General features: G+C 39.0%; 4 protein-coding genes and 1 pseudogene across 6 annotated transcripts; all 5 read right to left on the reverse strand.

Moving 5' to 3' along the window:
* Positions 1-368: 368 nt before the first annotated feature.
* LOC125607166 (disease resistance-like protein DSC2) lies at positions 369-2,000 on the reverse strand. The gene is made up of 4 exons (XM_048777000.1): positions 1,150-2,000; positions 936-1,050; positions 615-857; positions 369-488 (listed from the first exon to the last, which is right to left on the reverse strand). Exons 1-4 carry the CDS (start codon positions 1,998-2,000, stop codon positions 369-371), a joined length of 1,329 nt encoding a protein of 442 aa, XP_048632957.1.
* LOC125606979 (disease resistance-like protein DSC2) lies at positions 1,789-2,798 on the reverse strand. Its single transcript, XM_048776282.1, has one exon. It carries the CDS (start codon positions 2,624-2,626, stop codon positions 2,024-2,026), a length of 603 nt encoding a protein of 200 aa, XP_048632239.1. The 5' UTR covers positions 2,627-2,798; the 3' UTR covers positions 1,789-2,023.
* Positions 2,799-2,901: 103 nt separating this feature from the next.
* LOC106439116 lies at positions 2,902-9,328 on the reverse strand (annotated as a pseudogene).
* A 4,412-nt stretch (positions 9,329-13,740) lies between these two features.
* LOC106439114 (BTB/POZ domain-containing protein At3g05675-like) lies at positions 13,741-15,904 on the reverse strand. Of its 2 annotated transcripts, none has more exons than XM_013880482.3 (3): positions 15,678-15,904; positions 15,523-15,584; positions 13,741-15,211 (listed from the first exon to the last, which is right to left on the reverse strand). In XM_013880482.3, exons 2-3 carry the CDS (start codon positions 15,532-15,534, stop codon positions 13,901-13,903), a joined length of 1,323 nt encoding a protein of 440 aa, XP_013735936.2. In that variant the 5' UTR covers positions 15,535-15,584; positions 15,678-15,904; the 3' UTR covers positions 13,741-13,900. The 2 variants fall into 2 exon arrangements, with proteins under 2 accessions (XP_013735936.2, XP_013735937.2); XM_013880483.3 differs by having other exon boundaries at positions 15,712-15,852.
* Positions 15,905-16,348: 444 nt separating this feature from the next.
* Positions 16,349-27,334, reverse strand: LOC106439113 (protein virilizer homolog). Of its 2 annotated transcripts, XM_013880480.3 has the most exons (28): positions 27,235-27,334; positions 26,788-26,916; positions 26,513-26,601; positions 26,008-26,131; positions 24,894-25,544; positions 24,435-24,803; positions 24,244-24,348; positions 23,962-24,144; positions 23,639-23,780; positions 23,369-23,550; positions 23,197-23,282; positions 23,063-23,111; positions 22,920-22,986; positions 22,340-22,821; positions 22,141-22,240; positions 21,828-21,961; positions 21,581-21,648; positions 21,275-21,491; positions 20,810-21,025; positions 20,545-20,700; positions 20,420-20,473; positions 20,130-20,338; positions 19,924-19,987; positions 19,441-19,748; positions 18,895-19,078; positions 16,852-18,807; positions 16,694-16,765; positions 16,349-16,566 (listed from the first exon to the last, which is right to left on the reverse strand). In XM_013880480.3, the coding sequence occupies exons 2-28, from the start codon at positions 26,860-26,862 to the stop codon at positions 16,546-16,548; spliced, it is 6,363 nt and encodes a 2,120-aa protein (XP_013735934.1). In that variant the 5' UTR covers positions 26,863-26,916; positions 27,235-27,334; the 3' UTR covers positions 16,349-16,545. The 2 variants fall into 2 exon arrangements, with proteins under 2 accessions (XP_013735934.1, XP_048632241.1); XM_048776284.1 differs by lacking the exon at positions 27,235-27,334 and having other exon boundaries at positions 26,788-26,940.
* Positions 27,335-27,614: the final 280 nt, after the last annotated feature.

Consider the following 27,614-nt stretch of genomic DNA (forward strand, 5'->3'; position numbering starts at 1 on the left):
GTTCCAGAATTGGTTTGCTTTTGTGGTGCTTTGTTCCCATCCAAGCATGTCCAAGACTATTATGTCCAAGCATGCGCAAGACTAACATCTGTACAAGACGTCGGTTTGTATTTGTTTGGGTAATTTTTCGAGCGGCGATAGGGGGTGAGGTTGAGCTACTGGATATTCTGAAGTTTATGGCGAAGGGAAGTTTATTAAGTAGACGCAGAGTGTTAGTGGCTAGGTTTAGAATTTTGTTTTAGAAAAATCTGCAATCTGTTTTTCTACGGAGCATTTGCCTAGGCGCACTTGTTTGCGAACATTGTGTAGTTGTAAGAGCTGAATGGAAGCATTGATCCTATCTTACAATGCAAACCGGAATGTTGATTTTACACTCCCTTAATTGTATCTCTTCCACTGTATGATCTAATTAGCTGTGGGTGTGGCAAGTTATATGGGACGTAACCATGGCTGCATTTCCTCATTTTCTGCATGCGGAGATCCGGAATCTTTTTCATATTCCAAGAGTAACTCAAATCCAAAATCTTGAGGCGTGGAGTATTTTAAGTTTTACAGAAATAACTAAACGCAAGATACAATACAAAAAGAAAAGAAAAGAAGATGAGTATTTTTACTTTAGTTCCCTCCCAAAGCATCTCGAATTGGCTACGTTGCATGACTAGTTCGGCAAAAAGCTTGCCAGAGAACGTGGAAGGCCAAACTCTCAATGGAGATTCGTTCCAATGTAGCAATATGAGTTTGTCCAATATGAGTTTGTCGGGAATGGGATTAGAGTCAAAGTATAGAAACTGGAGTTTATTCCTCCCATTGATTGTCTCGGTCATACACAACAATTTGCCTCGAACATTTCCAGTAGCCTAGAATTCAGAAAGAACAAAATCTCAGCAAGGAAATAGAAGACTGCAGGTGCAAAATATAATTTGAAAAAAACTTACAGTATCCTCATCAAGCACATCATAAATCTCATTGGTGCCCGTCAAGTAAAGTGGTTTTCCTGGATTCTTCATAGACTGTTTCTTGACAATTTCTCTACCCATTTGTCGCAGTAATCTATGCATTTTTACACGTTCATCTTCTATGAATATAAGAGATTTTTGAGCTAAGACTTCAAGCCCATGGTTGACTTCCAAACTTCTGTTTGCAAAATACCTTTTGAAGCTATCAACCCGGACACCAGTAAAGAAACATGCTATATGCAGAAAAAGAGTTTTTTCATTATCTCTCAAGGCGTTGTAGCTAAATCTTAGAGTTGATTCAATTTCTCTGTCAAGGGTAGACCTGAGCCATGGTAGTGCCTCTATCCACTCTTCCCTGGACATTCCTCGTAGATACGACCCCATAACTCTTAGGCCTAGAGGAAGATCACCAGCAATCCAAGTAACTTCCCAAGCAAGACTTTCAAAACCATTATCTGGATACTTTCGACCGAAAGCATATTGGCAGAAGATCTCCAGAGACTCATTTCTAGTTGGATATTTCATCTCGTACATATGATCGCTCCTGAGTCTGAGTGCCTTGAGAAGTTTTCTATCTTCGGTTGTAATGATAATAATACTTCCGGGACCAACCCATCCAGGCTGCTTTGCCATTTCCTCTAGCTGCCACCAGTTATCCACTTCATCAAAAACAACCAACACCTTTTTGTCACTCAGCATTTCTTGAGCACCTCCTAAGTGACGAACCTCAATGTCACTTTGGTTGAATATTTGAGACAACAAGTTTTTCTGCAAACGCAACTTCAACTGATAGTCGTTGCCACAAGGCTTCTCATAACTCCCTCTGATATTCTCCAAAAACGTGTTGAATTGAAAAGCGTGAGAGAGTTGGTTGTATAAAACTCTAGCAGTGGTTGTCTTACCAATCCCGCCAGGACCCAAAAGCCCAATCACCTTAACATTCTCTGACTGGAAGATCAACTTCGATTTTATCTCGGTGATACGAGCTCCTATGCCAACAAAGTCATCAAAGTCTTTTGATGGTGTAAAACCCAACACAGCCATGACATTAGAGGCAACTTTGTTGATCAAATAAGCTTCATTTCCACTAACAAAAACAACGTAGGATATTCATTAAAACAGTCATCATCATGTACTACAACATAATATCCAAGTGGAAGTAAAAAAAAAAAGAAGTGAACGAACCAGTTGCTAGAGTGGTAACCAGCTATACCCGCGACATCATTTAAAGCTTGCCTCCATGACTGCTTCACCTCTTCTGTTTTCCCCACACAGGTTATGTCAAAGGCCTTTCCGAAATCTCCGGTCTGCTTCCTAACTTCAGATGGATCCACATCGTAGAAAATAGTCAACACTGTTTGTTGATCCTCTTCCCTGCACTTCATGATTTCCACCAACTCATCCAGACACCAGCTTGAAGAAGCATAGTTACGGGAGAGCAATACAACGGCAATCCTTGATTGTCTGATCGCTTCAACAAGCTCTGGATTGATAGATTGGCCTCGCTTGATCTCGTTATCAATGAAAACATTGATTCCTTTGCTTTTGAACTCTTTCAAAACGTGACTAAGAAAGCTTTTGCGAACGTCTTCACCACGGAAGCTCAGGAAGACGTGATACAACCAACATCGAGCAAGAGATGATGAAGAAGAAGAAGAAGAAGCCATCATCACCGTTAACAGCAGGAAGAAGAGGATCACAAGGAAAAGTAAAGACGCGTAAATAGAGAGGATGCACAGTAGTAGGTCTTGACTTCTTTGCAAGTGGAGAGGATCAGTCCTTTTTTATATATGTATAAAATTATTTGTAGTGGGAGCTAAAATCTGATTGTAATTTTATGCAATCTAAAAATATATATATTCTTAAGCTGTTTCTTTTATTGAAAAAAATATACTTTGTGATTGTTCTCGAATATCAAAATGGCACCGAGTTTTGGTGTTCTCTATGAGAACTGAGATAGATAGATGATTAGATGGTATTGAAACATATGTCAACGGTATTTACAGATTTATGTAACCTGCCTATGATGGATTTGGCAGAGAACACACAACAAAAAACAAACACCGAATGTTACATATCTCAACAAAAGAGTTTTAAGCCATGTCCTTCCCATCTTCCTCTCCACCTAGCAAACCCAATCTTCTCTTGGCCACTTTTGATCTAAAACACCAAACCTCAAAAGCCTCAGTCAAATCCGGATACACCCCGTTCTTGCTTAACCACTCAGTTAATATCTCCGCTTGGTCTGAAGATGGCAACGCTAGAATTATAGACACAAAGGAAGATTCTAAAGCTTGCCATATCTCTCCATCTATTTTACATCTCACCCCTTCCTCCTTATCTTCTTCTTGATTGGAACCTGCTGAGTCAACAAGAGGCTTTGTTTCTCTTACAAAAGGAAGCCATAGTTTCACCATCTGAAGCCGTTTCACTGTTGGTAATATCACAGTTCCATAACCAATCGCCTCTACAACTTTCGAAGTCACCTCAGTGACTTTAACTCTTATCTCCACCGTCTCTGAAGTAGTTTCCATCTCTTCAACTACCTTAACTAACTTCTCAGATGTTTCAATCCATGTTACAACAAAATCTCTCACCATTTCCATCTTTGTTAGTATCTGAAACGCCCATGACAAATCAGACACAACCATCTTTAAAGACAACCCGTTCTTGCTAGCGACCTCTTCTAGACACTGGAAGAATCTAGCAAAGAGACTCTTCACACATTCCTTCACTTCATGCTTGATTACTTCATCAGCAATCAACAAAGGAGCATCGTCATCTTCGGTTATCATATACTCAATTTGTCTTGAGCAGATGCTTTTATGTCACACAAGGGCTGAGGTGGAGACGAGGTAGCGAATCTAAAAGCCGACGAAAAGATTCCAGCAACAGCAGACGGATCAACCGGCGGTAAACGAGCAAGAACCGGCTCTGCTTCTGGTCCAATCATCGGTATAACCCTCAACATCTCTTCCTCCTCACCTTCCTCCCACGGAACAGCTTCCAAGTAGTTCACACAAGCAGTGGCAACCAGAGGAAAATCAAGCTCCTTAGCAACACAGAGAATCCCCAACGCGCTTTTCACGTTATGGCACAAGTGATGATCCCCAGGGACAACATCGTCATCAGAGCCAACAACGTAGAGAAGTCTTAAAAGATTGATGTGATGATCATAGTCTGATTCTTGACAGATGACTTCAACGCCAGTCGTCACGGCCTTCTTCGTTTCTTAGTCTCACAACTATGTCACTTGTGGATCGACCACCAAATGTTTATGAAGACTCTGCTTGATCATCCTGTCCAAAAACAAATCACGAATTCAAACACTTCAGCAGTTAAAGCATTCTAAAACCAACAAACCAGAAACATCAGTATAAACTAAACAACAACAAACGGGCGTTTACTATCTGCACATCAAACTAAAACATTGTACATGTTATATTGTATATTAAACATTACATGAACGGGAACCAACAAATAAGGGAGGGAGGGATATATCTGCTGACTAGTGGCTCTTTCTTTACAACGAACAACTACAAAACCCATATCAGTATATGTTCTACAAGTGAACAAAAAGGTAACATGAAAAGCAATTAGGAGAAGATTTAATTTAGAAGAGAACCTGAAGCATCTGCATTAGCTTTGGATCCTGTTCCAGAAGCTCACACAGCTTCTCGCGGTTACCTAATAAAGCCTGAAAAGGAGAGTTAAGAATTAATACTACGTGGGGGCAGGTTTTACTAATGAAAATAGCTCACCATTACCAATCATGTCATTACATTCCAGATTCTTGTCGCTGAGAACTCCCGGCTCCTTGCTGCCCTTGAACAGCTTGTTGCTGTGGTTGCTGTTGCTGTTGCTGTTGCTGCACATGAGAGATCTCTTGTTGTTGAGGTGGGTGATAGTACGGCTGGACTTGCGTCTGTTGCATCATCTTCATCTGATGCAATGGAATCTGATAAGAAATCTCTTATTGTTGAGGTGGGTGATAGTATGGCTGGACTTGAGTCTGTTGCATCATCTGCATGGGCTGCAAAGGAATCTGATGAGATATCTCTTGTTGTTGATGTGGGTGATAGTAAGGCTGGACTTGTGTCTGTTGCATCATCTGCATCGGATGCAATGGAATCTGATAAGAGATCTCTTGTTGTTGAGGTGGGTGATAGCAAGGCTGGACTTGCGTTTGTTGCATCGGATGCAATGGAATCTGGTATTGGCTTTGCAATGATGGTCTAACATGCTGAGGAGGCTGCATAGGGCGTTGTAGCTGCATCGACGGCAGTTGTTGAGGAATGGAGTGTGGATTGAGTGACTGAGGAACTGGCAACATGTTCTGCTGCCGGTTATCACCTCCTTGGTGCATAGGATTTCCATAGAATGGCCTACTAAAACCTGATTGCATCAAAGCTGGGGGAGGGTAAGAGGTCATTCCGGCACCTGACTGAGGATCAATACCTGCTCCTCCTCCCTGGTTGTATCCAAAAGTTTGAACTGTAGATGCCCTTGGTGGTAGCGGAGCATATGGGTTAGATGAGTATTGAGGAAGTGCTGAAGGATGCGGTGGCATATGCATGATGGGTCCTCCTGAAGATGGTGTTCCACGACTAAACGGAGAGGATTGATTATAGAGAGAATCAGAAGAATGTGGCATCACATCATCATTCTCCACAACTTTATTATTATCACCATCACTACCTTCATCATCCTCAACATGATCCTCATCTTCATCATCATCATTATCATTATGATTATCATCATTTTCTTCATCCTCACCACCTGCACTTTCATTGTTTGCCTCTAAAAGTCGTATACCGCAGCCTTTGACCTTGCAGGTTTCATCATGGACTCTGAACGCAAAAGTAAGCTTGCTGAAAGTTGTTTCTTCAGCTTCAGGGAAAACCTTGTTTAGGGAGAAAGAATCTTCAAATATAAACAGATGCTGTTTATTTCCATATAGAGCTGGCATAAGGAGCTGGTTTGATCCACTTCCGACAGTGCGGCCATTCTGTTTACCCCACACGGAATAAGACATGCTCGTCAATGATTTCTCACCCTCTTTTTCATCATCATCATTGTTATCCCCAGGTTGATCATATACCTTTGACAGCAAGAGACAAGCTTTGAATCTGAAGTATGAAGGAAGAGGTCTTGGAGTCGAAGTGATCGTTAAGGAACTTGAACTAGCTCGGTGAGTGAAGTGTGAAGGCACTTTTTCACCCGGTAAGACTGCATATTTGCAAGCTGATGTCTGGATGAGCATTCTCGCTTTTTGTTTCAAGTTGAAGCACCTAGCAAATTTTAGGCAGATATTTGGATTTTGAAAAGAGGAGGAGTCTATTCTCTTCAAAGATTTACAACCTTGTGCATCTAGAGATAGAAGGGAATCTGGAAGCGGTGGAAGTGCTACAAGTTGCCTTCTGCATTCTTTGACGTCAAGCTTAATCAGTCGCGAGAGACGTCTGATGCAATCTGGAATAGTCTTGATACCATCAAAGCTGCGGAGACGTAATGATATAGGAGATGTAAGAGCCTTCTTTGGTAGACATTTCGGCAAAATGTAGTGAACGTCTAAGTCTGATTGTAATATCCAACTGCGCTTAAAGTCAGGCCCCCACTCGACTATTGCCTCAAATAAGTCACAACACTTATGTATTTTTTCATCATCTTCATAATGATCATGAAGACAGTAACCTTTGTTACTGAGAGAAAGAAACTCAAGATTCTCCAACTTAGAAATGTTTGGCGATATAGTTTTCAGCTTCTCGCATCCACACATAATTAGTTTACGCAGACGAAATAGGTTGTCAATCCGTGCAGGAACCTCCTTTATCCCTGTATCGCACAACTTCAACTCTACGATGCTGTCAGAAACATTTGGGAAGTCTCTGATGTTTCTACACTCTGATATATCCAATCGATAAAGCTTAGTGGCATTGCCAATAGAGCTTGTGAGCTCTAACAAACTTCTGCAGCTTTTGAGACGTAATTCCTCGAGACTCGTTGCTTTTGAGAGATCTGGAAGATATTTCAGATTCTCAGCGAAACTCAAATCGAAAATCTTGAGGCATGGGAGAGGCTATACAAAAAAAAAAAAATGAAAAATATGAGTTTTAGAAATATAACTAATCTAGCAATACTATACAAAAAAAAAAGAAGCTGAATATTTTTACTTTGACTCCTTCCCAAAGCATCTCGAGTTTGCTAACTCGCATGAACAGTTCAACAAGAAACTTGCCAGAGAACTTGGAAGGCCAAACTCTCAATGGACACTTTTGCCAATGTAGCAATCTGAGCTTGTCGGGAAGACAGTCAAGGCCCTCGGGTGTGCATAAGGTTTTAGAGTCAAAGTAAAGAAACTGGAGATTATGCATCCCTTGGAAAGCGCTTTTACGTATTTGGATTTTCTCCTTCGTACTAAACCGTATGCCTAGAACATTTCCAGTACCCTAGAATAAATTATTCAGAAAGAAAAAAAAATCTCAGCTTCAAAAGCAAGGAAACAAAATCTCAGCTTTAAAAAAAAATGAAAAAGAAGACTGCAGATGTAAAATGTAATGAAAAAACTTACAGTATCTTCATCAAGCGCATCAAAAATCTCCTTGGTATCCATCAAGAACTGTGGGTTTTCAGGATTCTCCATAGACTGTTTCTTGACAATTTCTCTACCCATTTGTTTCAGTAATCTATGCATTTGTACGCGTGTGTATTCTATATATATAAGAGATTTTTGAACTAAGACATCAAGCCCATGGTCGACTTCCAAACTACTGTTGGCAAAACACCTTTTGAACCTAACAACCTCGAAACCAGCAAAGAAACATGCTAAATACAGAAAAAGAGTTCTTTCATTATCTCCCAAGGCGTCGTAGCTAAATCTCAGAGTTGATTCAATTTCTCTGTCAAGGGTACGCGTGAGCCATGGTAGTGCCTTTATCCACCCGTCCCTGGACATTCCTCGTAGATAAGATCCCATAACGCTCAGGCCTAGAGGAAGATCACCAGCAAGCCTAGTAACTTCCCAAGAAAGCCTTTCAAAACCATGATCTGGATACTTTTGACCAAAAGCATATTGGCAGAAGATCTGCAGAGACTCATAGCTAATTGGATATGTCATCTCATAGATATGATCGATCCCTAGTCCTAGTGCCTCGAGAAGTTTTCTATCTTCGGTTGTAATGATAACAATACTTCCGACACCAACCCATCCAGGCTGCTTTGCCATTTCCTCTAGCTGCCACCAGTTATCCACTTCATCAAAAACAACCAACACTTTTTTGTTACTTGGCATTTTTCGAGCCCCTCTTAAGTGACGAACCTCAATGTCCCCTTTGCTGAATATTTGAGACAACAAGTGTTTCTGCAAACGCAACTTCAACTGATAGTCGTTACCACATGGCTTCTCATAACTCCCTTTGATATTCTCCAAAAACGTGCTGAATGGAAAAGCAGGAGAGAGTTGGTTGTATAAAACTCTGGCAGTGGTCGTCTTCCCTGTCCCGGCAGGACCCAAAATCCCAATCACCTTAATTTGTTCTGATTGTAGTATGAACTTTGATTTTATCTCTGTGATGCGAGCATCTATGCCAACAAAGTCATCAAAGAATTTGGATAGTGTAAGACCCAACACAGCCATGACATCTGAGGCGACGTTGTTGATCAAATCAGCTTCACTGCCACTAACAAAAACAATAGAGCATATTGATTAAAACAGCCATCACCATGTACAACCACATAATATTCAAGCGGAAGTAAAAAAAAAAGAAGTGAACGAACCAGTTGCTAGAGTGGTAACCAGCTATACCAGCGACATTTTGCAAAGCTTGCCTCCATGCCTGCTTCACCTCTTCTGTTTTCCCCACACAGGTTTCATCAAAGGCTTTTCCGAAATCACCGGTCTGCTTCCTAACATCAGATGGATCCACATTGTAGAAAATGGTCAACACTGTTTGACCAACCTCCCTGCACTTCATGATTTCCACTAACTCATCTAGACACCAGCTTGAAGAAGCGTAGTTAGGGGAGAGCAGTACAACGGCAACCCGTGAATGTCTGATCGCTTTGACAAGCTCTGGACCGACAGATTTGCCTCGCTTGATCTCGTTATCAATGAAAACATTGATTCCCTTGCCTTTGAACTCTTTCAGAACGTGACTAAGAAAGCCTTTGCGTACATCATCACCACGGAAGCTCAGGAAGACGTGATACAGCCAAACGGGAGCCAGAGATGATGATGATGATGCAGAAGAAGAAGAAGAAGAAGCCATCATCGTTAACAGCAAGACGAAGATGATCGCAAAGGTTTTTAGATCTGACGAAGAAACAGGGAAAGACGTATACACAGCTAGGTCTTGACTTCCTTTTAAGTGGAGAGGATCAGTCAAGAAATGCACTTTTGAATATATAAAATCTTGTGACTTCTTTGCAAGTGGAGAGGATACACAGCTACGTCTTGTGACTTCTTTGCAAATGGAGAATTGCTCAAATGCTCTTTAACTAGGCCAAATTCATTCGGTCCTACTCTTATTACTTATTTTGTCATATTCTTCATTTATTTCATACTTTTCAAACACGTGGTCAATATCTAAATTAACCTTTTAGATTAAACTAATCAAAATCATTCTTTCTCCTACTCTATCTTCTTCTTTTTTCTCTCTTTCTAGTGGTAGATCTACAATCCATATTTATTCAAGTTCCATTCGATTTAGCATTCATCTTCTTCATTAATTCGTGAAGAATTAAAAACTTTAACTTCAAATTCGTGTTTGCAATTAACTAATTGAACATTGAGAACAATGGGTTTCCTCTATTTGTATAATCATAAATACTAGTATAATCATAAAAAATATTAACAGATTAGTATTTTGATTTTAAAAACTAGAAAACGTAGTATAACTTAGTAAAACTATATTGTATAACTTGATATAACTATATTGGTAATATTGGTAAAATTGTATAACTTTATAAAATATTATAGTTAAACCGTGAAACTTCATCTAACTTGATTGTTAATCATTTTGATTTTTACAGGAGACAACGACTTCTTTCACAAACATACACCTTGATTATGAAAGATACTATTATAAAGTAAGAGGTGGTTATGAATAGATTCCAAGCGAAGGTAGCATGTATACTAGTGGATAGGATATTCAGAAAGATGACCATAAATCTATGTATAAAGAGGCTGAATTTGAGTTATATTTCATTGATCGTAAAATCTAGAGGCAATTGAAGAAGCATAACAACATCTTAAAGTGACTGAGTCAGTGGAAGATGTTGTTATTCGAGACAGGGACAATGTAGATATTGGTTTAGATAACATGGAGAGCATGTGAAAGATTTAGTTGATTGAGCATTACACCATAACTGTTTTGAAATTATTATTTTGAACTGTGGGTATGTGTGAGCTTTGAATTTCGGAACCATAAGGAAATGCACACCGTGATTAATTGCATCTATTCTTCAAGACAATAGAAAAATTAAGTAAAACTGATAAAATACAAAAAAAAAATGAAGATACAAAATTCTAAACTTGTTTAATTGTTTACAAGTATTATGCTTATTATTTGTTAGTATTTTTTTATTTAAATTCAAAATAATTATAATCAAAAATTTCATCACATAGCTGTGTACTATTTATAATAGCGGAAATATCTTGTTCTTTTATGCCTTTTTTCTTAGTATTGACCTTGTGCATTACAAAACTTATATATGCCACGGAATTAATTATATTACAACATGATTTGAAGGAAAATAGTTGTAAGAAACTAAACGTAAGTGGTAAAACTATAATATGTCTTTTGAGTACACTAAAACTAAAAAAAATGTCAAAAATAGAAAAGTAAAAACTTTGAAGTTTTTTTGTAAAACTACAAATTTAGTAAAAGTTTGACCCCGAAAATGCTGTAAAAAAATTTCCCGCCCAAATTTCAAAAAATTTCCTTCCAAAATTTTATACTTTTCCAGACTCTAAAAACGAAGTTGGTAACTATAAATGCCTTCATTTTTATGGTTTTCTCATTTCTACTATCTTCTCAACTCGCTCAACTCATTTTCTCTCATCCCATTGCCCCTTTTACATCTTTCTTCACCTAATGAGCAAATTTTCAGGGTTTTTTTTTCCACAATAGTGGTCAATCAAGAGTCAAAACTCTGAGACTACCTATTAAGTGATGATTCAGCGGTAAGGGTATCATAGAAGTTCTCCAAATCTGATCCAATTCCTTATCGCCAATACTGTTGATGTTTCTGTGTGGTTTCTCAAACGACCATGCGGATTGAAAGACCCAATAATGGAAGAAAAATATTGATAGTTGTATATTGTTTTATTCCTATTGTCATGGTCTTTCTGAGATTTTGGTTATACAGTTAATTATAACTTCTATCAAATTAATTCAGTGACAAGTTTTTTTAAGTTTTCAAAAATTGACAAATAAAAAACAAAAAAAAGTTGAGGAAGTTTACCAAATTATACAAACAAAAATACTAAGTTTGACACGAAAATCGAAAATTTTGGCAAATTTTTACCTAATTACACAAACATGAAAAATAAAAGTAATACTGAATTTTATGAAGTTTGACAAACAAAAATGAAATACCTAACCAAAGTTATCCTAAATTACACCAATTTCTACGAACATAAATAACAAACCAAATAACATAAACACAAACACAAACAACAAAGTTAGTGTGTTGGAAGAAGAAGTTTTACTTTTCAAGGCAACTATGAAGATTGAGAAACCTTATAGTGCGAGGAAAATAATGAAAGTTCTGTCTTAGTACTACGTAGCTATAATTTTAGATGTATAACTAATCAATTTTTAACCAAGTTACCAAGTTACAAAAATTTGTATTGGTTGACAATGATTGATTTTTTTTCTTTGCCACTTGTATTGGTTGCCAATGATTTATTTGTTCTTCATTGCTTCTTTCTCGTTTTACTCATCCTCATGATATTTTTTCCTTATTACTTCCAGTGTCCTTCTTTCCTACACCCTTATCCACACTTTTTTTTCATCTCTCCACTACCTAAACCGCTATCCTTCTCACTTTGTTCCATGTCTCCACCATTAGAAGTCAGATAGTTTCATTTTTGTTTTTTGAAAGCAGCACTTCATAGAAAAACATAACTATCAAATTAAGTCATCATCACAAAATTCATAAAGTATTACTAAGTTATACAATCTAAACTATTTAAAGTTTTACTAAGTTGTACAAAGTTTTATAATTATATCAATTTTTACTAAGTTATACCATTCTGGGTTCGTTTTTTCTTTTCTTTCGATGAATAATTCATGATTTGTTATTTCGTTAATTTTTTTCTAGAGAAAAGTTTGATTCGTTTTTTATTTGAAGATTATCCTTTTCCATGTGATAAAAAAATGAAAGAAAAAATAAGATTGATTTGTTACTGTGAAAAAATAGAAATAGTAAGTAAAACTTAAAAATACTTAGTTGATGTCTAGATTTTTATGTCTGGATCCGAGTTTAACGGATGGGTATGGTTTGGGTTTGGATAGTCCGCTGATAAATTTGTAAATAACTAGATTCCGTCATCTTTGTAAGTCTTTTAATAATTTTTATGCTTTAAATAAATATTAAATAAAAAAGGAAGAAGGGAGGAGTATTGGAGAATTTTTTTTTTTCACCCGAGAGTATTAGAGCAATTGATTCAGAAGAAAAGTCAAGAAATGCACTGTGACCCGGTTACGTGAACCGATTTTGTTATTTAATTTGTGTCTGATATTGTTAGTTTAATTTCAGAGTTTAAATGGATCCCTCGGGGAAAAAACAAAGATGCTGATGCCTTGGCAAAGCAAGCTTTGTTACTTGAAACTAATGTAATGAACTCCACCCTTAGAGGTCTTTAAAGTTTGAATGAAAGTTTGTGTTACAAAAACAAAAACTAAACCAAACTCACCGTCCTTTCTTGTTATTTCTAACGGGACCGTTTATGTATATCATCATATACAGTTTACATCTACTTCTCCATGAATATAACCTGCCTAAGAATATATTATTATTTCAACCGTCACCTCTCGTTGCCATCCACGATCACCATCTCTCTCCCTCCCTTAGTTGCTTCTCCTCTTCTGTTATCATCTCCATCATAAATAAATCGTGCACTCCGGAGGAGACATGTCGTAACCATCAACGATTACCACTGGAGAAAATCAACCGTACTGGTCACTGACTTGCTGCGGAGAGACGCCCACAGCTGTAGAGGAAGCTTGCACCTATCCACACCGCCATAAGCTGGGAGCCACTAGAGAAGCATGTCTTGTTACCGGATATCCATACCGTTGATCAATCAGATTGCACTTACCACCTTCATCATCACGTGTTAGTAAAATTTCACCAGTTTCATCACCACGTGTAAATTACAGATTTACACTGTGCAAATTATCCATACCGATATCTTATTTGTTACTTGTGCTGCAAGTAACCAATATATAACTAAATCCTAATCGTGCCAGGTGTAGGATTCAATCACGAATTTAGGTATATCAGTTCGAGTGGAAAGGAACAGTCCAGAAATGCACTATTACATATATAAAATTATTCGTGTTCAGTGTGGGAGCTACAAAACTGATTGTAAACTCCTGTTTATCCCGGTTATTTGATCAATGCGTAAGCATTTTCTTTTAAGTAAATGTGCCACTTTGTGATTGTTCTCAAAGATCAAAATGGCACCAAGTTTTGGTACACTCGTTGCAGAGAAAACAGGAGTGATAAGATAGAGAGAGATGGACGTTTTACCAATTTAAAGCCTGTTCCTCTCTAATGAGGAAATATCTCTGCACAATTGAATATAACTAACACATCTGTCAACAGTATTTACAGATTTGGCAGATAACACGCAAGAAATAGTAAAAAGAGTCCTACACAACAACAAAAAGCACAGAACGTTCCACTTTTCTAGATTTAGACCTCAACAAAAGAGTTTAAGACATGTCCTTCCCATCTTCCGCTCCCCCTACCAAACCCAATCTTCTCTTGGCCACTTTTGATCTGTAACACCAAACCTCAAAAGCCTCTGTCAAATCCGGATACACCCCATTCTTGCTTAACCACTCATTCAATATCTCCGCTTGGTCTGAAGATGGCAACGCTAGAATGATAGACACAAAGGAAGACTCTAAAGCTTGCCATATCTCTCCATCTATTTTACATCTCACCCCTTCCTCCTTATCTTCTTCTTGATTGGAACCTGCTGAGTCAACAAGAGGCTTTGTTTCTCTTACAAAAGGAAGCCATAGTTTCACCATCTGAAGCCGTTTCACTGTTGGTAATATCACAGTTCCATAACCAATCGCCTCTACAACTTTCGAAGTCACCTCAGTGACCTTAACTCTTATCTCCACCGTCTCTGCAGCCGTTTCCATCGCTTCAACTACCTTAACTAACTTCTCAGACGTGTCAACCCATGTTACAACAAAATCTCTCACCATTTCCATCTTTGTCAGTATCTGAAACGCCCATGACAAATCCGACACGACCATTTTTAAAGACAACCCGTTCTTGCTAGTGACCTCTTCTAGACACTGGAAGAATCTAGCAAAGAGACTCTTCACACACTCCTTCACTTCAAGCTTGATTACTTCATCAGCAATCAACAAAGGAGCATCATCATCTTCAGTTATCATATACTCAATCTGTTCTTGCGCAGATGCTTTTATGTCGCACAAGGGCTGAGGTGGAGACGAGGTAGCGAACCTAAAACCAGACGAAAAGATTCCACTAACAGCAGACTGATCAACCGGCTGTAAACGAGCAAGAACCGGCTCAGCTTCTGAACCAATCATCGGTACAACCCTCAGCATCTCCTCCTCTTCACCTTCCTCCCAAGGAACAGCTTCCAAGTAGTTCACACAAGCGGTGACAACCAGAGGACAATCAAGCTCCTTAGCAACACAGAGAATCCCCAAGGCGCTTTTCACGTTATGACACAGGTGGTGATCCCCAGGGACATCATCATCACTAGAGCCAACAACGTAGAGTAGTCTTAAAAGATTGATGTGATGATCATAGTCTGATTCTTGACAGATGACTTCAACACAGTAACGTGAATCAAGAATCTTGCAAGTGGGCCATTTATCAGAGAGACGGTCTGCGAAGTATCTGCTTTTCTCGGTGAGGATCTTGGAGTGGCAGTAGATCCAGTCGTCACGGCCTTCTTCGTTTCTTAGTCTAACAACTATGTCACTTGTGGATCTATCACCAAATGTATATGATGCATCTGCTTGTTGATCATCCTGTCCAAAAACAAAAATGAATACAAACACTTCAGCATCCACAAGCTATACACTCTCATTGTTTATTACTCACTCCGTTCCAAAAAGACCCATGTTTTTGAAACAAAAATTGGTTTCAAAATAATACATTTTTTAATAGTAAAATTTAAGTTTCAAAAAAAAAAGATAATTGTGTTTATTAAAATTATATTGGTTAAAAATTGTGAAAATAGCAAATTACAAAAAATAATACATTAATAATCAATATTAAATATATTTTATTAATGTGTGAAAATTCTAAAATTTACATCTGGGAGTATGTATATACTTACAGGAGGCTCCATAGAGTAAAAAGCAGAGATCTTTCCTGTGAATTTGATGTTTATTTCAGCAGCTGAATAAGCAAACACAATGAAGAAGTGAGATCTAGCTAACACATTAACCAAAAGTACAGAAAGCAAGAAGCTTTTCAATTACGAGCTCAGACCTAGAAATAGAAAGGCGTCAGCTTTATGATGTACCCTAAATGTTGAATCTTTTAGGATTCTCAGTTTGAGCTTCTTTGAGCCGTACGAGAGAGGATACAGCCTTTTTGATCTTGCAATCTACGAACCACACTGATATCATCCAGACTCTACTCGATCTCTCTATCTGTTTTTTCTTTGGTACAAAATCTTTTTCTATGCCTACTTGATGATGATGTGTCAGAGCTTCAGTGCTGGGCCTAAAGTGATAAACTTTGTTCGCATTCGGTTAAATTTTGCTGGGTCTCTTAGTGGGCTTTAAGGTCTAGTCAGGGCTCATTAGCAATGTTTTCTTTCTTTATGTAGTACTTTAAAGGGTTATAAATGTAATTTAGAGTAAAACTTTTATCCTGGACCTATGTTCTGAAGATTTGACAACCTTCTGTTAATGAAGTCAATGACAATGGAACATCTGAAAGGTATCTGCAATGATTATGATTTATAGAATAAAGTTTGATAACAGATTCTACTCTGATTTGTATCTAAGATGGAAGAAATTAAGAGTCAGACACTGAAACTTAGTGTATCCAATACTTGCCAAGTCAGCTATGTGTGTTCCCTAATCAAAGTGTTAAATGTTCATGGCATACAACTAACTCAGGATTCTCGCTTTGTAAGAATAGCTAAAGACTCGGACGTGAAGAATGTTTCTCTTCTTTACCAATGTACACCAGTCTAAACTAAACAACAACAACCGAGCGTTTACAGTCTACATATCAAACTGAAACAATGTACATGTTATACTGTATATTAAACACTAGATGAACCGAAAGCAACTGATAACTGATAAGCAAGGGATAGATATATTTGTTGAGTTGTCGCTCTTTCTTCTCACTGCTGCCCTAGTTTTTCCTGTCACAGTGAACCATTACAAAAACTCATGAGTGTAACCCTACAACTGAGCACAAGGTTCCATTCTATGCGGCTTTCAGAAAGCACATGAAAAATAATTAGGAGAAGAATCAATTTAGACAACAACCTGAAGCATCTGCATTAGCTTTGGATTCTGTTCCAGAAGCTCACACAGCTTCTCGCGGTTACTTAGTAGAGCCTGAAAAGGAGAGTTAAGGGATTAAGACGTAGTGACGCATGTTAAATGAAAATAGAGCATCATTACCAAGGATGTGGATAACAGACCTGGATGGTTTCTGGGGACTGCAAGTAATCATGTAATGACATTCCAGATTCTTGTCGCTGAGAAGTACCAGCCCCTTGCTGACCTTGAACAGCCTGTTGCTGTGGTTGCGGTTGCTGCACGTGAGAGATCTCTTGTTGTTGAGGTGGGTGATAGTAAGGCTGGACTTGCGGCTGTTGCATCATCTGCATCGGATGCAATGGAATCTGATACTGGTTTTGCAACGATATTCCTTGCTCTGATGGCTGAGATATCTGCATGGGTGGTCTAACATGCTGAGGAGGCTGCATAGGCCGTTGCAGCTGCATTGACGGCAGCTGTTGAGGAATCGAGTGTGGATTGAGTGACTGAGGAACCGGCAACATGTTCTGCTGCTGCTTATCACCTCCTTGGTGCATAGGATTACCATAGAATGGCCTACTATAACCAGATTGCATTAAATTGGGGGGAGGGTAAGAGGTCATTCCGGTACCTGGCTGAGGATCAATGCCTGGACCACTTTGTTGTTGTTGTTCGGTGGTACCTGCACCTCCCTGATTGTATCCAAACGTCTGAACTGTAGATGTCCTTGGTGGAAGCGAAGCATAAGGGTTTGATGAGTATTGAGGAATTGCTGACGGATGCGGTGGCATGTGCCTGATGGGTCCTCCTCCTGAAGACGGTGTTCCACGACTAAACGGAGAGGATTGATTCGAAAGGGAATCAGAAGAATGTTGCATCACATGTGAGCTTGATGGAGGTGGCACTAAGGGCAAAGGAGGCTGGTTCGGTAGCATTTTCTGATCATAAACCCCACGACCACTGAAGCCACCCTGAATATGACCTGAATGTTGCTGCTGACTACTCTTTGAATAAAAGCCCTGAGGACCAACTCTAGGATCCATCAGATTCTGTCCTGAAGATCCTGGAATGTTGTTGTAACCAGGCACAAACCCAGGCTCGCTCTTCAGCGGAACCATCTTGTTTGTTTCGTCTGCCTGCTCAACAAATTTCCTGTCTGAAGATATGCTCGGTTCCCGGATCAATGACATCTCGGGTCGTGAAACTGATATCCTCGATGAATACTCGCTCTGAGCGTTCTCGTCAACGTTAGATGCCAATGGCGTGCCCATGTGGGAGAACTGACTACTCCCATTTGCATCACTCTCGGTTTCTTCAACGATGGAGTGAGGAGAGTTTTGTTCAACCATGACAGGAGCAGGCTGCATAAGGTTCTCATCGGGTTGAAGAAAGGGCAACTTGTCATCAGCTCCTTCACATTCCTCACCATCAAAAACTATGTCTATCCCTTGTAGATCATCATCAGGATCTGCTTTGAATTGTTTGGGTTTACCTGCGGCTTTTTCTGTTTCTCTAGCAGGAGTAGGGGTTTTCACTTGAGCGGTAGCCTCTCCAACCACAATGGTAGAGGGGTTTTGGCCTCGTCTTTCTCTTGCCATATATTCATCAACGTGAACAGATGGAGGTCTACCACTGCTCGATCCTGCCCGTGAAATGGTTATTGCATTAGAATTACCAGCTGTATCAATACTCCTTTCCCTCGCAACATAGTCATCAACATGCATAGAGGGAGGCCTGCTGGTATTCGTCTTGCGCTGCCTAAAGGTATCTCTACGTGTAGGAGCAGGAGGAAGGGATGCAGAACCCACCCGTTGAATTGAACTTTGGGTCGGTATGTCAACAGAAGAGTTTTCGCCTTTAGCACGCCTGCTAGAGCTCTCCACAGTTGGTAGTTTCCTTTTCGCAGAAAGAGATGATTGGGGCAAACGCTCAGGTAATGTTTCTGGACATTCCCACCAGAACTTGTCTTCAAGTCCTCTTTGAAGGAAATCATCCTCAATGTTTTCAGAGTCCACATCATTCATATCAAAATTCTCGGTAGAAACAAGAGCAATTTTGATAGAGGTAATATCATCAATGTTTCCGTCTTTTAGCAACGATAGCAACGACTGTGATACCTACATGTTCACAAAGAGAATACAAAGGTCAGCGTCAAGAGAAAAACAGCAAAGGAAGTGGATTATGCAGGTACGGGTAATCAGTACCTCATGCAGACAGGGTTTCATCTCAGCTATTGCTGAAGTATCAGATCCCGAAGTCATTGAACTCAACAGTGTCACCATTTGTTCAATCAAACCAATGTTTTCCACTCTAAAAGTGTCTGTATCACTAAAATCGCTTGGAAGGCCAAAGAGGGATTTTATTGCTGCAACCTTCTTCGAGTCCAAACTGGAAAAAATAAGAAAATTAGACTACACGGAGCAATCCTGCAACCTTCTTCTTAGCTTAATTGATAGACCAGTTGGAAGTATTTATCCGTGAACAGCATTAGACGCAACTACGTATAACTATTAGGCTAATATCAAATGAACAAAACCAGATTAACTAAACTTAACTACAAAAGTGGCATCGGTGGACATTATGTTTCATGTATCCAACATACGCAGTGAAGATACCATACATCATCAACTAACGATTCTAACATGAAACACATGATACGTAGCCTATTAGAGTAAAAAAAAAATCATACCAAGTTCGTGTTAAACTGCGGAAGCAGGAAAGTAGTACATTATGAAGGGACAGGGAATCACCTTTTACCATCGATGCATAATCTGATTGAGCTCACGCTCAGAACGTTTACTGCCTTTATTGCAAGAACTGATAACCCATCTTTTGAATTAACTGAGTTCAATAACTTGATCCAGCAGGACAGAAAAGGAGGATTTTTCTTCATTTCTACTTGATCGAGACTCAAATTATTTGTGTCATACGCAGGGTTCTCAAGGCCAGAAAACAGATGCACCAAAAGTGAAACAAGACAATCTTGACCTTCACTACACGAGACCAGGTCTTTGAAAGCGCAAAGACAAGATAAGAGCTCATTGCCAATAGGCAACACCTGTAAAAATAAAAAAATTCTTAGTAATCAGATTTTTGCAAGAAAAATACTCTAAAGACGTCTATTAGGAGAGGTCATTGATGTGAACAAAAATCTATTGTCACAATCAATCATCATTGAGAATCTGTAGAATTGATAACATAAATCACTACATTGCTGACAAAATATACTATACCTGACAGAACTTCAGCACAAAGGGGAAAATTGATGCACAATCTTTTGCACTCAAACTAGCCAATCTGTACAAATTGATATGATTAACGAAAAAAAGCAATTAAGTATAAATGTGATCAAAATGAGGTAATACTAGTACAGGTAGGATCCGAGATATAAATGCACCTAAGTGGTAACGTTAAACACCCCTGCAGGGAAAATACTTACAGCTCTTTCTTTGGAAAGCACGAGAGAGGCACTTGCGAATGGCAAAGCAATGAGATCGATCTGAAAACTGGAATACACCACCTAATCACACTAGACTCGGACACAATTCCAAATTCTTGAACCCTATCTTCACTTGGATAAGTGGAATCATAACATCGTTGAAGAACTTCCACAAGCAGTTGAACAATACCCTCCTCTAACAATAATCCCTGAAATGAATAAATTCCAGGTGATAAAGAAACAAAAACAAAAGTGAAGGGAAAGTGTGTTCAAAAGGCAAAGGGTTTGACCTTCGATTGCGGATGCTCTAATAAACTAGCCAAAAAATTAAGATATCGGTAGACCTGAAAAAGAGGATAAGAGTGTTTAGGAACAGCAGTACATAGACAGAGAGTTAGAGAGGCAGAGCAAGCACCTTATAAGCTTCAGTTTCTCTTGTTGAGGACTCATCCAATATACCCTCTCTGATAGATGCAAATATGGGCCTCAGAAGGATGGAAGCATGTTCAACCCTTTGACATGCAATACGAACTATGAAAACCCGGAGCATATCTTGAATGACCACCAATGCCTATTTGAAAAACAAACAACATCAAACACACAATTCATGCTGAATAGATGCTCACAAAAGCCAAAGCAGCAGAGAAATACTGAAGCTAACAAGAAAGAGAAAAACATACAGATACTGCATGATGTTGGATAATCTTTGCAATCTTGTCAAGATTAGGTGTCAAATAATTTAGCAGCTTTTCAAGAGGGGCAGGCTCCAGATACCAATTGATCTGTTTCTCCTTCTGTGGAGACATCAATGTCCCAACCGCCAACTTTCTAAGACCACTCAACAAGGGCATGCCACTCTTCCAAAACCAGACTCCTTCTTCCGGGAGAATATCGCTCTTGCAGTGAGAAATAAATGAGGATTGAGATATAATCATTCTAAAGTATAAGACAGATAAATAGAGATTTCTAGTTGCTAACATTTATATGAAATGACTACATACATGTACAAAATTCCATCACAAAAGTTACGATAGAGTCATATATATTTGGCTGGAAATAAATGAATTATCGCAAAATTCAAGTTACGCATGCCATCACAATCACCGAGTAAAAACTAATTCGCAGAAAGTGTAAGATATTCATACCAGAATGCAGAGGAAGCTACATGTTTCCTTTGGACCCAATGCAGGAACAGAGGATGTCTGGAAACCGGTGAGAAGAGAGTGGAATAGCCCGGGCATCCATCCATAAACTGGCCAGCAGACAAGGGCAGACACAATGAGGTGGCACACTGCTCCAAAGCCAAGAGCAGAGTCTGGATAATGGGAGGACAAATCAGCTGCACAAGCAGCTAGCTTCGGGCTGGAAAGAGAACAAGCTCAAAGCTTAGATTTTCATAAAAATATCAGCATGTGGTTTATGCTACTAAATCCAAAGACACAATAACCCACCTGACTTCCCGATGTAGCCTTAGGAGAGCCTTCATTAGTTTGGTGTTTCTGTACTGCTCCTTAGAATCCTTTAGATAGAAAAGACAATATCAATGGCCAGAGGGAAGATTAACAACGCATAAACCCGCAATTATAGAACCTCAGCAAGAAAAATAAAGGCAGAATTCGCAATTGAATATGTTCCGCAAAATCAATTCATTTGCTGCCAATACACGATAAAGACCAAATATTGTTTAAAGTAACAGACCTGTAGTCTCTGGAGAACAGATATCAAAAGGACAAGGGAAGGAATTAACAGATCCACTAAGCTTTGCTCACGATTCCGTTCAGATAAAAAGTCAGAAATAGAACTGCATCCATGATCGTCATCAACAAGATAATCTGCCCAAAACAAAGGAGCTAGTTGAGGGTCACTGATGAATATTGAACTAAGTTAAATGAAAAATTATCCACCCAGTGGGCGCTTTAAGCTCTTCCCGGCATCTCTTATCATCACGTCGTCTAAGCTTAAGCCTCAAATAGAAGAGTTAAACGAAAGCATAGAATATACACTCGTTTACCATAAATATTAGACGATCTCTCAAACATGAAGCTGCAGTTGACCAAAATAGCATACACAACTGTAACCGCACCCTCATCATATAAAGCAGCAGCAACAGTCTGTACAAAGCACAACATTTTAGAACACTAAAATAAGAAGACTTCACCATCTGAAGAGAGAAAAATTGCTGGACAAAATAATGGGGAACGATAACATACTGTATTATCTGAAATCAGCGCTAAAATCCGAAGAGCTGTTGTCAACTGTGAAATCGATGAGTCAGAGAGGTTAACACCTTCAAAAGATTTTTCAAGGATAACTTTTTCGAGATTGTCTAGACCGTTCATCTCAGAGACATTCGACGATTCTCCAACACCATTCTCAGCCGACGTTAAATCCAGTGCAAGTATGCTTGATGATGATAATTGGGCGTCCCCTCCAGAAGCCAAGACAGCAGCATAACGTAAAAGGCCAACTACACCATGTTTGTGATAAACTACACCCGCATCAATCCATTTAAGTAATCGTGAAGGAGCATCTTTTCGATTAGAACCACCCGGTGATAAAGTATGCAAGGCCTTATGAAGGACGGGGGCGTGCTCAATCCAGGCATGCAAGCATGATACAGTTGAGTCGGAGACTATGACTTCAAATATCTCAGCAGCTGAGTGGCATATTGCTAGATTAAGTGGTGAAATTCCTGAAAAAGAGAATGTTAAGCAAGTAAGAGGGTTTGAAGGAAGATGACCAAGAGACTACGCCAAGATAGTAAACTCAAAGATGAAGCAGCATCGGTACCACTATTTTCAACTGCTGGATCCGTATCCTTGACTGAATTCAAAGCTTCAATCAAAACTGCTAAAGCCTAGAAAGAAAGATAAAGTATGTTACTGAAAAAGAGCAATACTATATCATTATTTTTCCTGATTCCAGACTCATACCTCTGGGAAAACGCCTAAAGTCAATAAAGCTTCACGCCCACAGTCAGACCTGCACTTGCAGAAGGGCTTTAGGTTTATTTCAAAAGAAGACAAAACAAGCATAAGTAGATTGTGGCACATAAAGACATTCTCACCTAGAGACATCACGTAGCTCCCATAAAATCCCGAGAAATTCTTCTGTTTGTGGAGACGATTTGAGCAAACGATCTACCGCACTCACCTGAAAGAAGTACGTAAATAATAGTAGAACAAAAATACAATTCTATCCATGTAAAGCATGTGCCCTTTATGGTAACATGAACCCACCACCCTCAAATGCACTTCAAGATTTATTCCAATTTCCAGTAAGCTACAAGTAAAACCCTTGGATATCAAAACTGAAGCATAGCGCAGAGGGACACACTCCTCCTTGTTCAGATCAACAGATCCCTTTAGAGATTGTATTATGGTAGCAGTCAGTTGTGAATGATGTAGCAAAAAGCTCAATCCTGAAAAACAGAAGAAATCCGGCTATATTACAACTCTAATGCACATAATGATCAAGTGTGTTCTAATCGGAAGGCTACGTAGGAATACCTGTGCGAGAAAACATGAGTGAAAGAATGATGTTTCCAATAAACATTGCGATATCAGTAAAGACATCCAGAATGTCTCCAAGTTCAGAATGCAATCCAGGTATTGAGAGAAGTGCTGCTGACAAAGGAAGAAACCCTCGCTCCTGCTCACAATGAGATGCTTCAAGTAAGGTTTAGCAATTAGAATACTCTCTAAAATGATTTTAGTGACATTACGAGAAGGGGAAAAGATAGACCCATGACAGGCGACATATTCAGTAAATGTTTTAGCAATTAAGATAGTGCTGAGGGTAAAATTTAAAAACTAATTTAACCAAGATTTACCTTCAGAAGTGACAACATGTGCGAATCAGTTCCAGAGTTGGAAAAGGGACATGCCCATGAAGCAGTTAGTTTACTTGTGGCTTTGTATGACAACCACCCCTCAGAATGATCAAAAACCAAACTTCTTTCGGCGTAGGCTGATGGTGAGGGATCTTCAACTGATCCAAGTGAGTTCATCAGCTTCTGTATTGATAGTCGGCAGTAACACCAGCGACGATATTAAATGGTTGGTTTACATGATTGTATTAACGACCAAATAACATGAAATTATAATCAGCAAACCTGGAGTTTTTGAAGTTGAGACTTAGCATCAGATAGCATATTCAGATTATGAGTTGCAGCCCCATGAGAATTGGAGAGACTTTCCAGTGCTGACAACACTGCAAACTGAGAGAAAAGTATTAGTAACAAGATACGTTAAGGACCTATTAAAATAATGCCAACGAAAAAAAGATTCTTAATATGGAGAGTACCTCATATCTTGATACAATCTCATAAATTCTCAAGCGATGAAGAATATATATTGCAAGAGAGGCAACTTCATGACATGGTTTTTGCATGAGTAATTTCAGCAGAAGACAGTAGCCCTCACTCTTCCCAGACGGGATACTTCCGTCCTCACGAGGCCACCAACCTAAAAACCCCTCACATCCAACTGCATGGCGAGTAGCCTGCTCAACAACTCCAAGCAACAGCAAAGTAATGGTGGTCGAATTCTGAACATCATGACCAAACAAAAATACAAGTTGATCCATCCCCCCAGAATTGACAAAATGGAGGCAGCCTTCTCGACCAGAGCATAATAAAAAGGCCAAACTTAATCCTAGAAGAGTGGCTTTTCCCTGAAATGAGAAAAATACACAGCAATCATCTATGAATACTATATAAGTTTCTATCACTAACGTGTGTAAGAGCTAATAATTTTGTAATACCTTTGAAAGCTGTGGAAAGGCAGTACACAAGGAATCACTTTCAAACTGAATATAAGGACTTAACATATCGACCAATTGTTGGGAAGTGGCCAAATTAGTCTCTGATTCAAGAAAGCTGAGCAGCTCCGACGATCCAAGTGGCACATCTGATTCTTGAATTTCATTGAGATCAAGAATATCTTTCTTAACCTTGTCAGTAATATCATGGAAAATCCCAGAATCTACGGAACTGGCCACCGCCGTACAATTTTTATTCTTTAAAAAGAAATCTACATTGTCTGTGACATAAGACGAGACCCCAGATACTACCGTATCCACAAACTTATTTAATACATCATCAGTAGCTAGCTGGTCAAAGACTTTTACCAGCAGCTGCAACAATCGCTTAACTTCCACGGGAACATCTACAGCAGCCAGGGGTAAAGATACTATGTCCAGAGATGATAGACATTCCTCTATTGTTCTGTTGACTGAGTGCAATACCAATGGCAAGTCCTCAAGATTACCTTCAGTGGAATTCACAATATCAGTTACAGAACGACCTTCAAGAATGATATTGTACTGCCCCAAATCTTTCACGATGTTTCCATAGACGATCAAGCTCAAACTCCGATAGCTACCTCTAACCACCAGATGGTTTGTCACAACAGCCTGCAATATTGATGAAACGGTCCTTTAAAATCTGGATGTAACGTAGAATAATGCAATGACTTGAACCCTCCAAGTGGGAAGGTCTGCCTTTTGACATACAAGATCACAGAATCAAAAGGTATTCGATACTCTAAACTCCTTCCATTCTCAACCAAGACTAAACCCATTAACCTTCTGCAGTTCTGCTACAAGTTATTTAGTCCCTCTATTTTATCATATACCATATTATAAGACGAATATGTGGCCTAGCAATTACACATATAAACATCTCTAAGGGAGTGTGTTCTGATAGCCAATTACTCTGGTCAAATGACAGGAAAAGTCATGTCCGAAACATCATATATAAGAATAAAGAACCATTGCCAAACTACCAGCACAAGTCGCAGAATATCATTACTAACCATACCAAAAAGAAAGGGAAAAGCAACAAACGTTTACAGACAAAACACATCTTAGTAGTTACCTCCACTTCCAAAGGGTAGGGCGCTGAAGGGGTGTAAAGAAAAGGGTTGCAAAGTCGCTTAAACTTTGATTCTCCTTCGCATCGAACGAACACTTCCAATGCAAATGATGGAGGTGAAGTTGCCCTAATGAAGAATATTGTCAACATTCAGATAAGTATCCACAGATATCAATCATATCACCCACACTACAGACAAATCAACAATTCTAAGTCGCTCACTAAGAATACCAAGCCACCCATTTATGTGACAAAACTAACTATTGACTCAAAAATCTAGAGTTGTCTGAAAATGACAATAAACCTATTTTTAAACTTCTAGATTATTCAACCGAAATATTATCAAGGACCTGTAATGTAACAAAGAGCCAAATAGAGTTTACTACTACATGGTCGACAACATGGGACAAATTCGAACAAGACTTGTAATGGCTATTTTACTACTCGAAGGATCTTTCATAGTTAAATTCGATAAAGAGTAAGAATACACACAGCCGGAAAAACATACCCGAGAAGGGAAACAGCTTGAGAAGAAGAAGAGGCATTCTGCTCCAAAAACTCGCAAGCAGTGATGATTACTGGCTCAGCAAATATCACCTACGAGAATCAATGGAAACATAAAATAAATCCCCAGAAGCGTTATAACCGAACAACATCAAATGACAAACCAAATCACCATATGTAACAGTTGGTTCCGACCAACCACAGTTCGCACTAACTATTCCCACCAGACTTAAGAGACCGATTTAAAGAACAATAGGGGGACACAATTGAGAAGGTTACCTCGTCAACATATTCGTCTAACTGAGGATGAACAAAGGTCTGAGCGAACAGAACACAAGGCTCCGACCGCACCATATCTAGAGAATCGCTCCCAGTCTTCTCGATTTAACTCAAGCCTGGTTGCTAAACCTGAGGATTGCAAAAACTATGCCTCTGCATTAGAGTAACCAGAGACACAAACGCAACTTAAACACGAATTCAATCGAAATCACTATTCTGAAGAGTTCGCGAGCTTAAAGCTTATCTATATGTTAAACGCAGCAACTAGATCACGACTTAGGGGTTATTAGAAGGTTTCTACGATAAATTAGGGCTAAATCTCACTAGTTTGGGATCGATATCGACCTTGAAAGAGGGAGAAAGCTTCGTTAAGAAACGAAGAAAAACATAGGAGGAATGTGAAATACTAGTGTGATTGTTTAAGAGAACGAATCGAAGAAGCTTTACCTGGGGATTGTAGAGAGAGAGAGGGAGAAGGCGACGCGGAGCAAAGGAGGAGGAGAAGGAGAGTAAACGCCGATGAAGCTTTTTTTTGTTTAACCGGCGTTTAAGGTTTTTAGGGTTGGCCCCGAACGATGATGATATCGAACTGAATTTCATTAACCGGAAATTGAATTTTGCGGTTTATTCGATTATACAAAACCGCCGAAGCCAAACCGGTAATGTTTAGATTTGTTTGTTCTCTATTTGTCTTTTTAATATTTTCTTACTTTAAACGTATACAAGATTTAAAATTAATGTCATATTCGAAACAAACAAATTTACAAAAATATATATTATTAATATGAAAAATGATTTTTCTAATCACTAGAAATATTGTGTAATCA

The sequence above is a fragment of the Brassica napus genome, chromosome A3 (assembly GCF_020379485.1).
Source record: "Brassica napus cultivar Da-Ae chromosome A3, Da-Ae, whole genome shotgun sequence".
NCBI lineage: Eukaryota > Viridiplantae > Streptophyta > Magnoliopsida > Brassicales > Brassicaceae > Brassica > Brassica napus.

Bases quoted from the DNA above. Each gene is read 5' to 3' on its own strand.
- LOC106439113 (XM_013880480.3), bottom strand. From the start codon at position 26,862: ATGGTGCGGTCGGAGCCTTGTGTTCTGTTCGCTCAGACCTTTGTTCAT. The intron at 25,545-26,007 runs GTAACTACTAAG...TCAATATTGCAG, and splicing joins CCTACCCTTTGGAAGTGGAG to GCTGTTGTGACAAACCATCT. The intron at 19,749-19,923 runs GTATAGTATATT...TTATTTTTACAG, and splicing joins TTGTGCTGAAGTTCTGTCAG to GTGTTGCCTATTGGCAATGA.
- LOC125607166 (XM_048777000.1), bottom strand. From the start codon at position 2,000: ATGGCTGTGTTGGGTTTTACACCATCAAAAGACTTTGATGACTTTGTT. The intron at 858-935 runs GTAAGTTTTTTT...TCTGAATTCTAG, and splicing joins ATGTGCTTGATGAGGATACT to GCTACTGGAAATGTTCGAGG. The intron at 489-614 runs GTAAAAATACTC...AATATGAAAAAG, and splicing joins TGCTTTGGGAGGGAACTAAA to ATTCCGGATCTCCGCATGCA.
- LOC125606979 (XM_048776282.1), bottom strand. From the start codon at position 2,626: ATGATGGCTTCTTCTTCTTCTTCTTCATCATCTCTTGCTCGATGTTGG.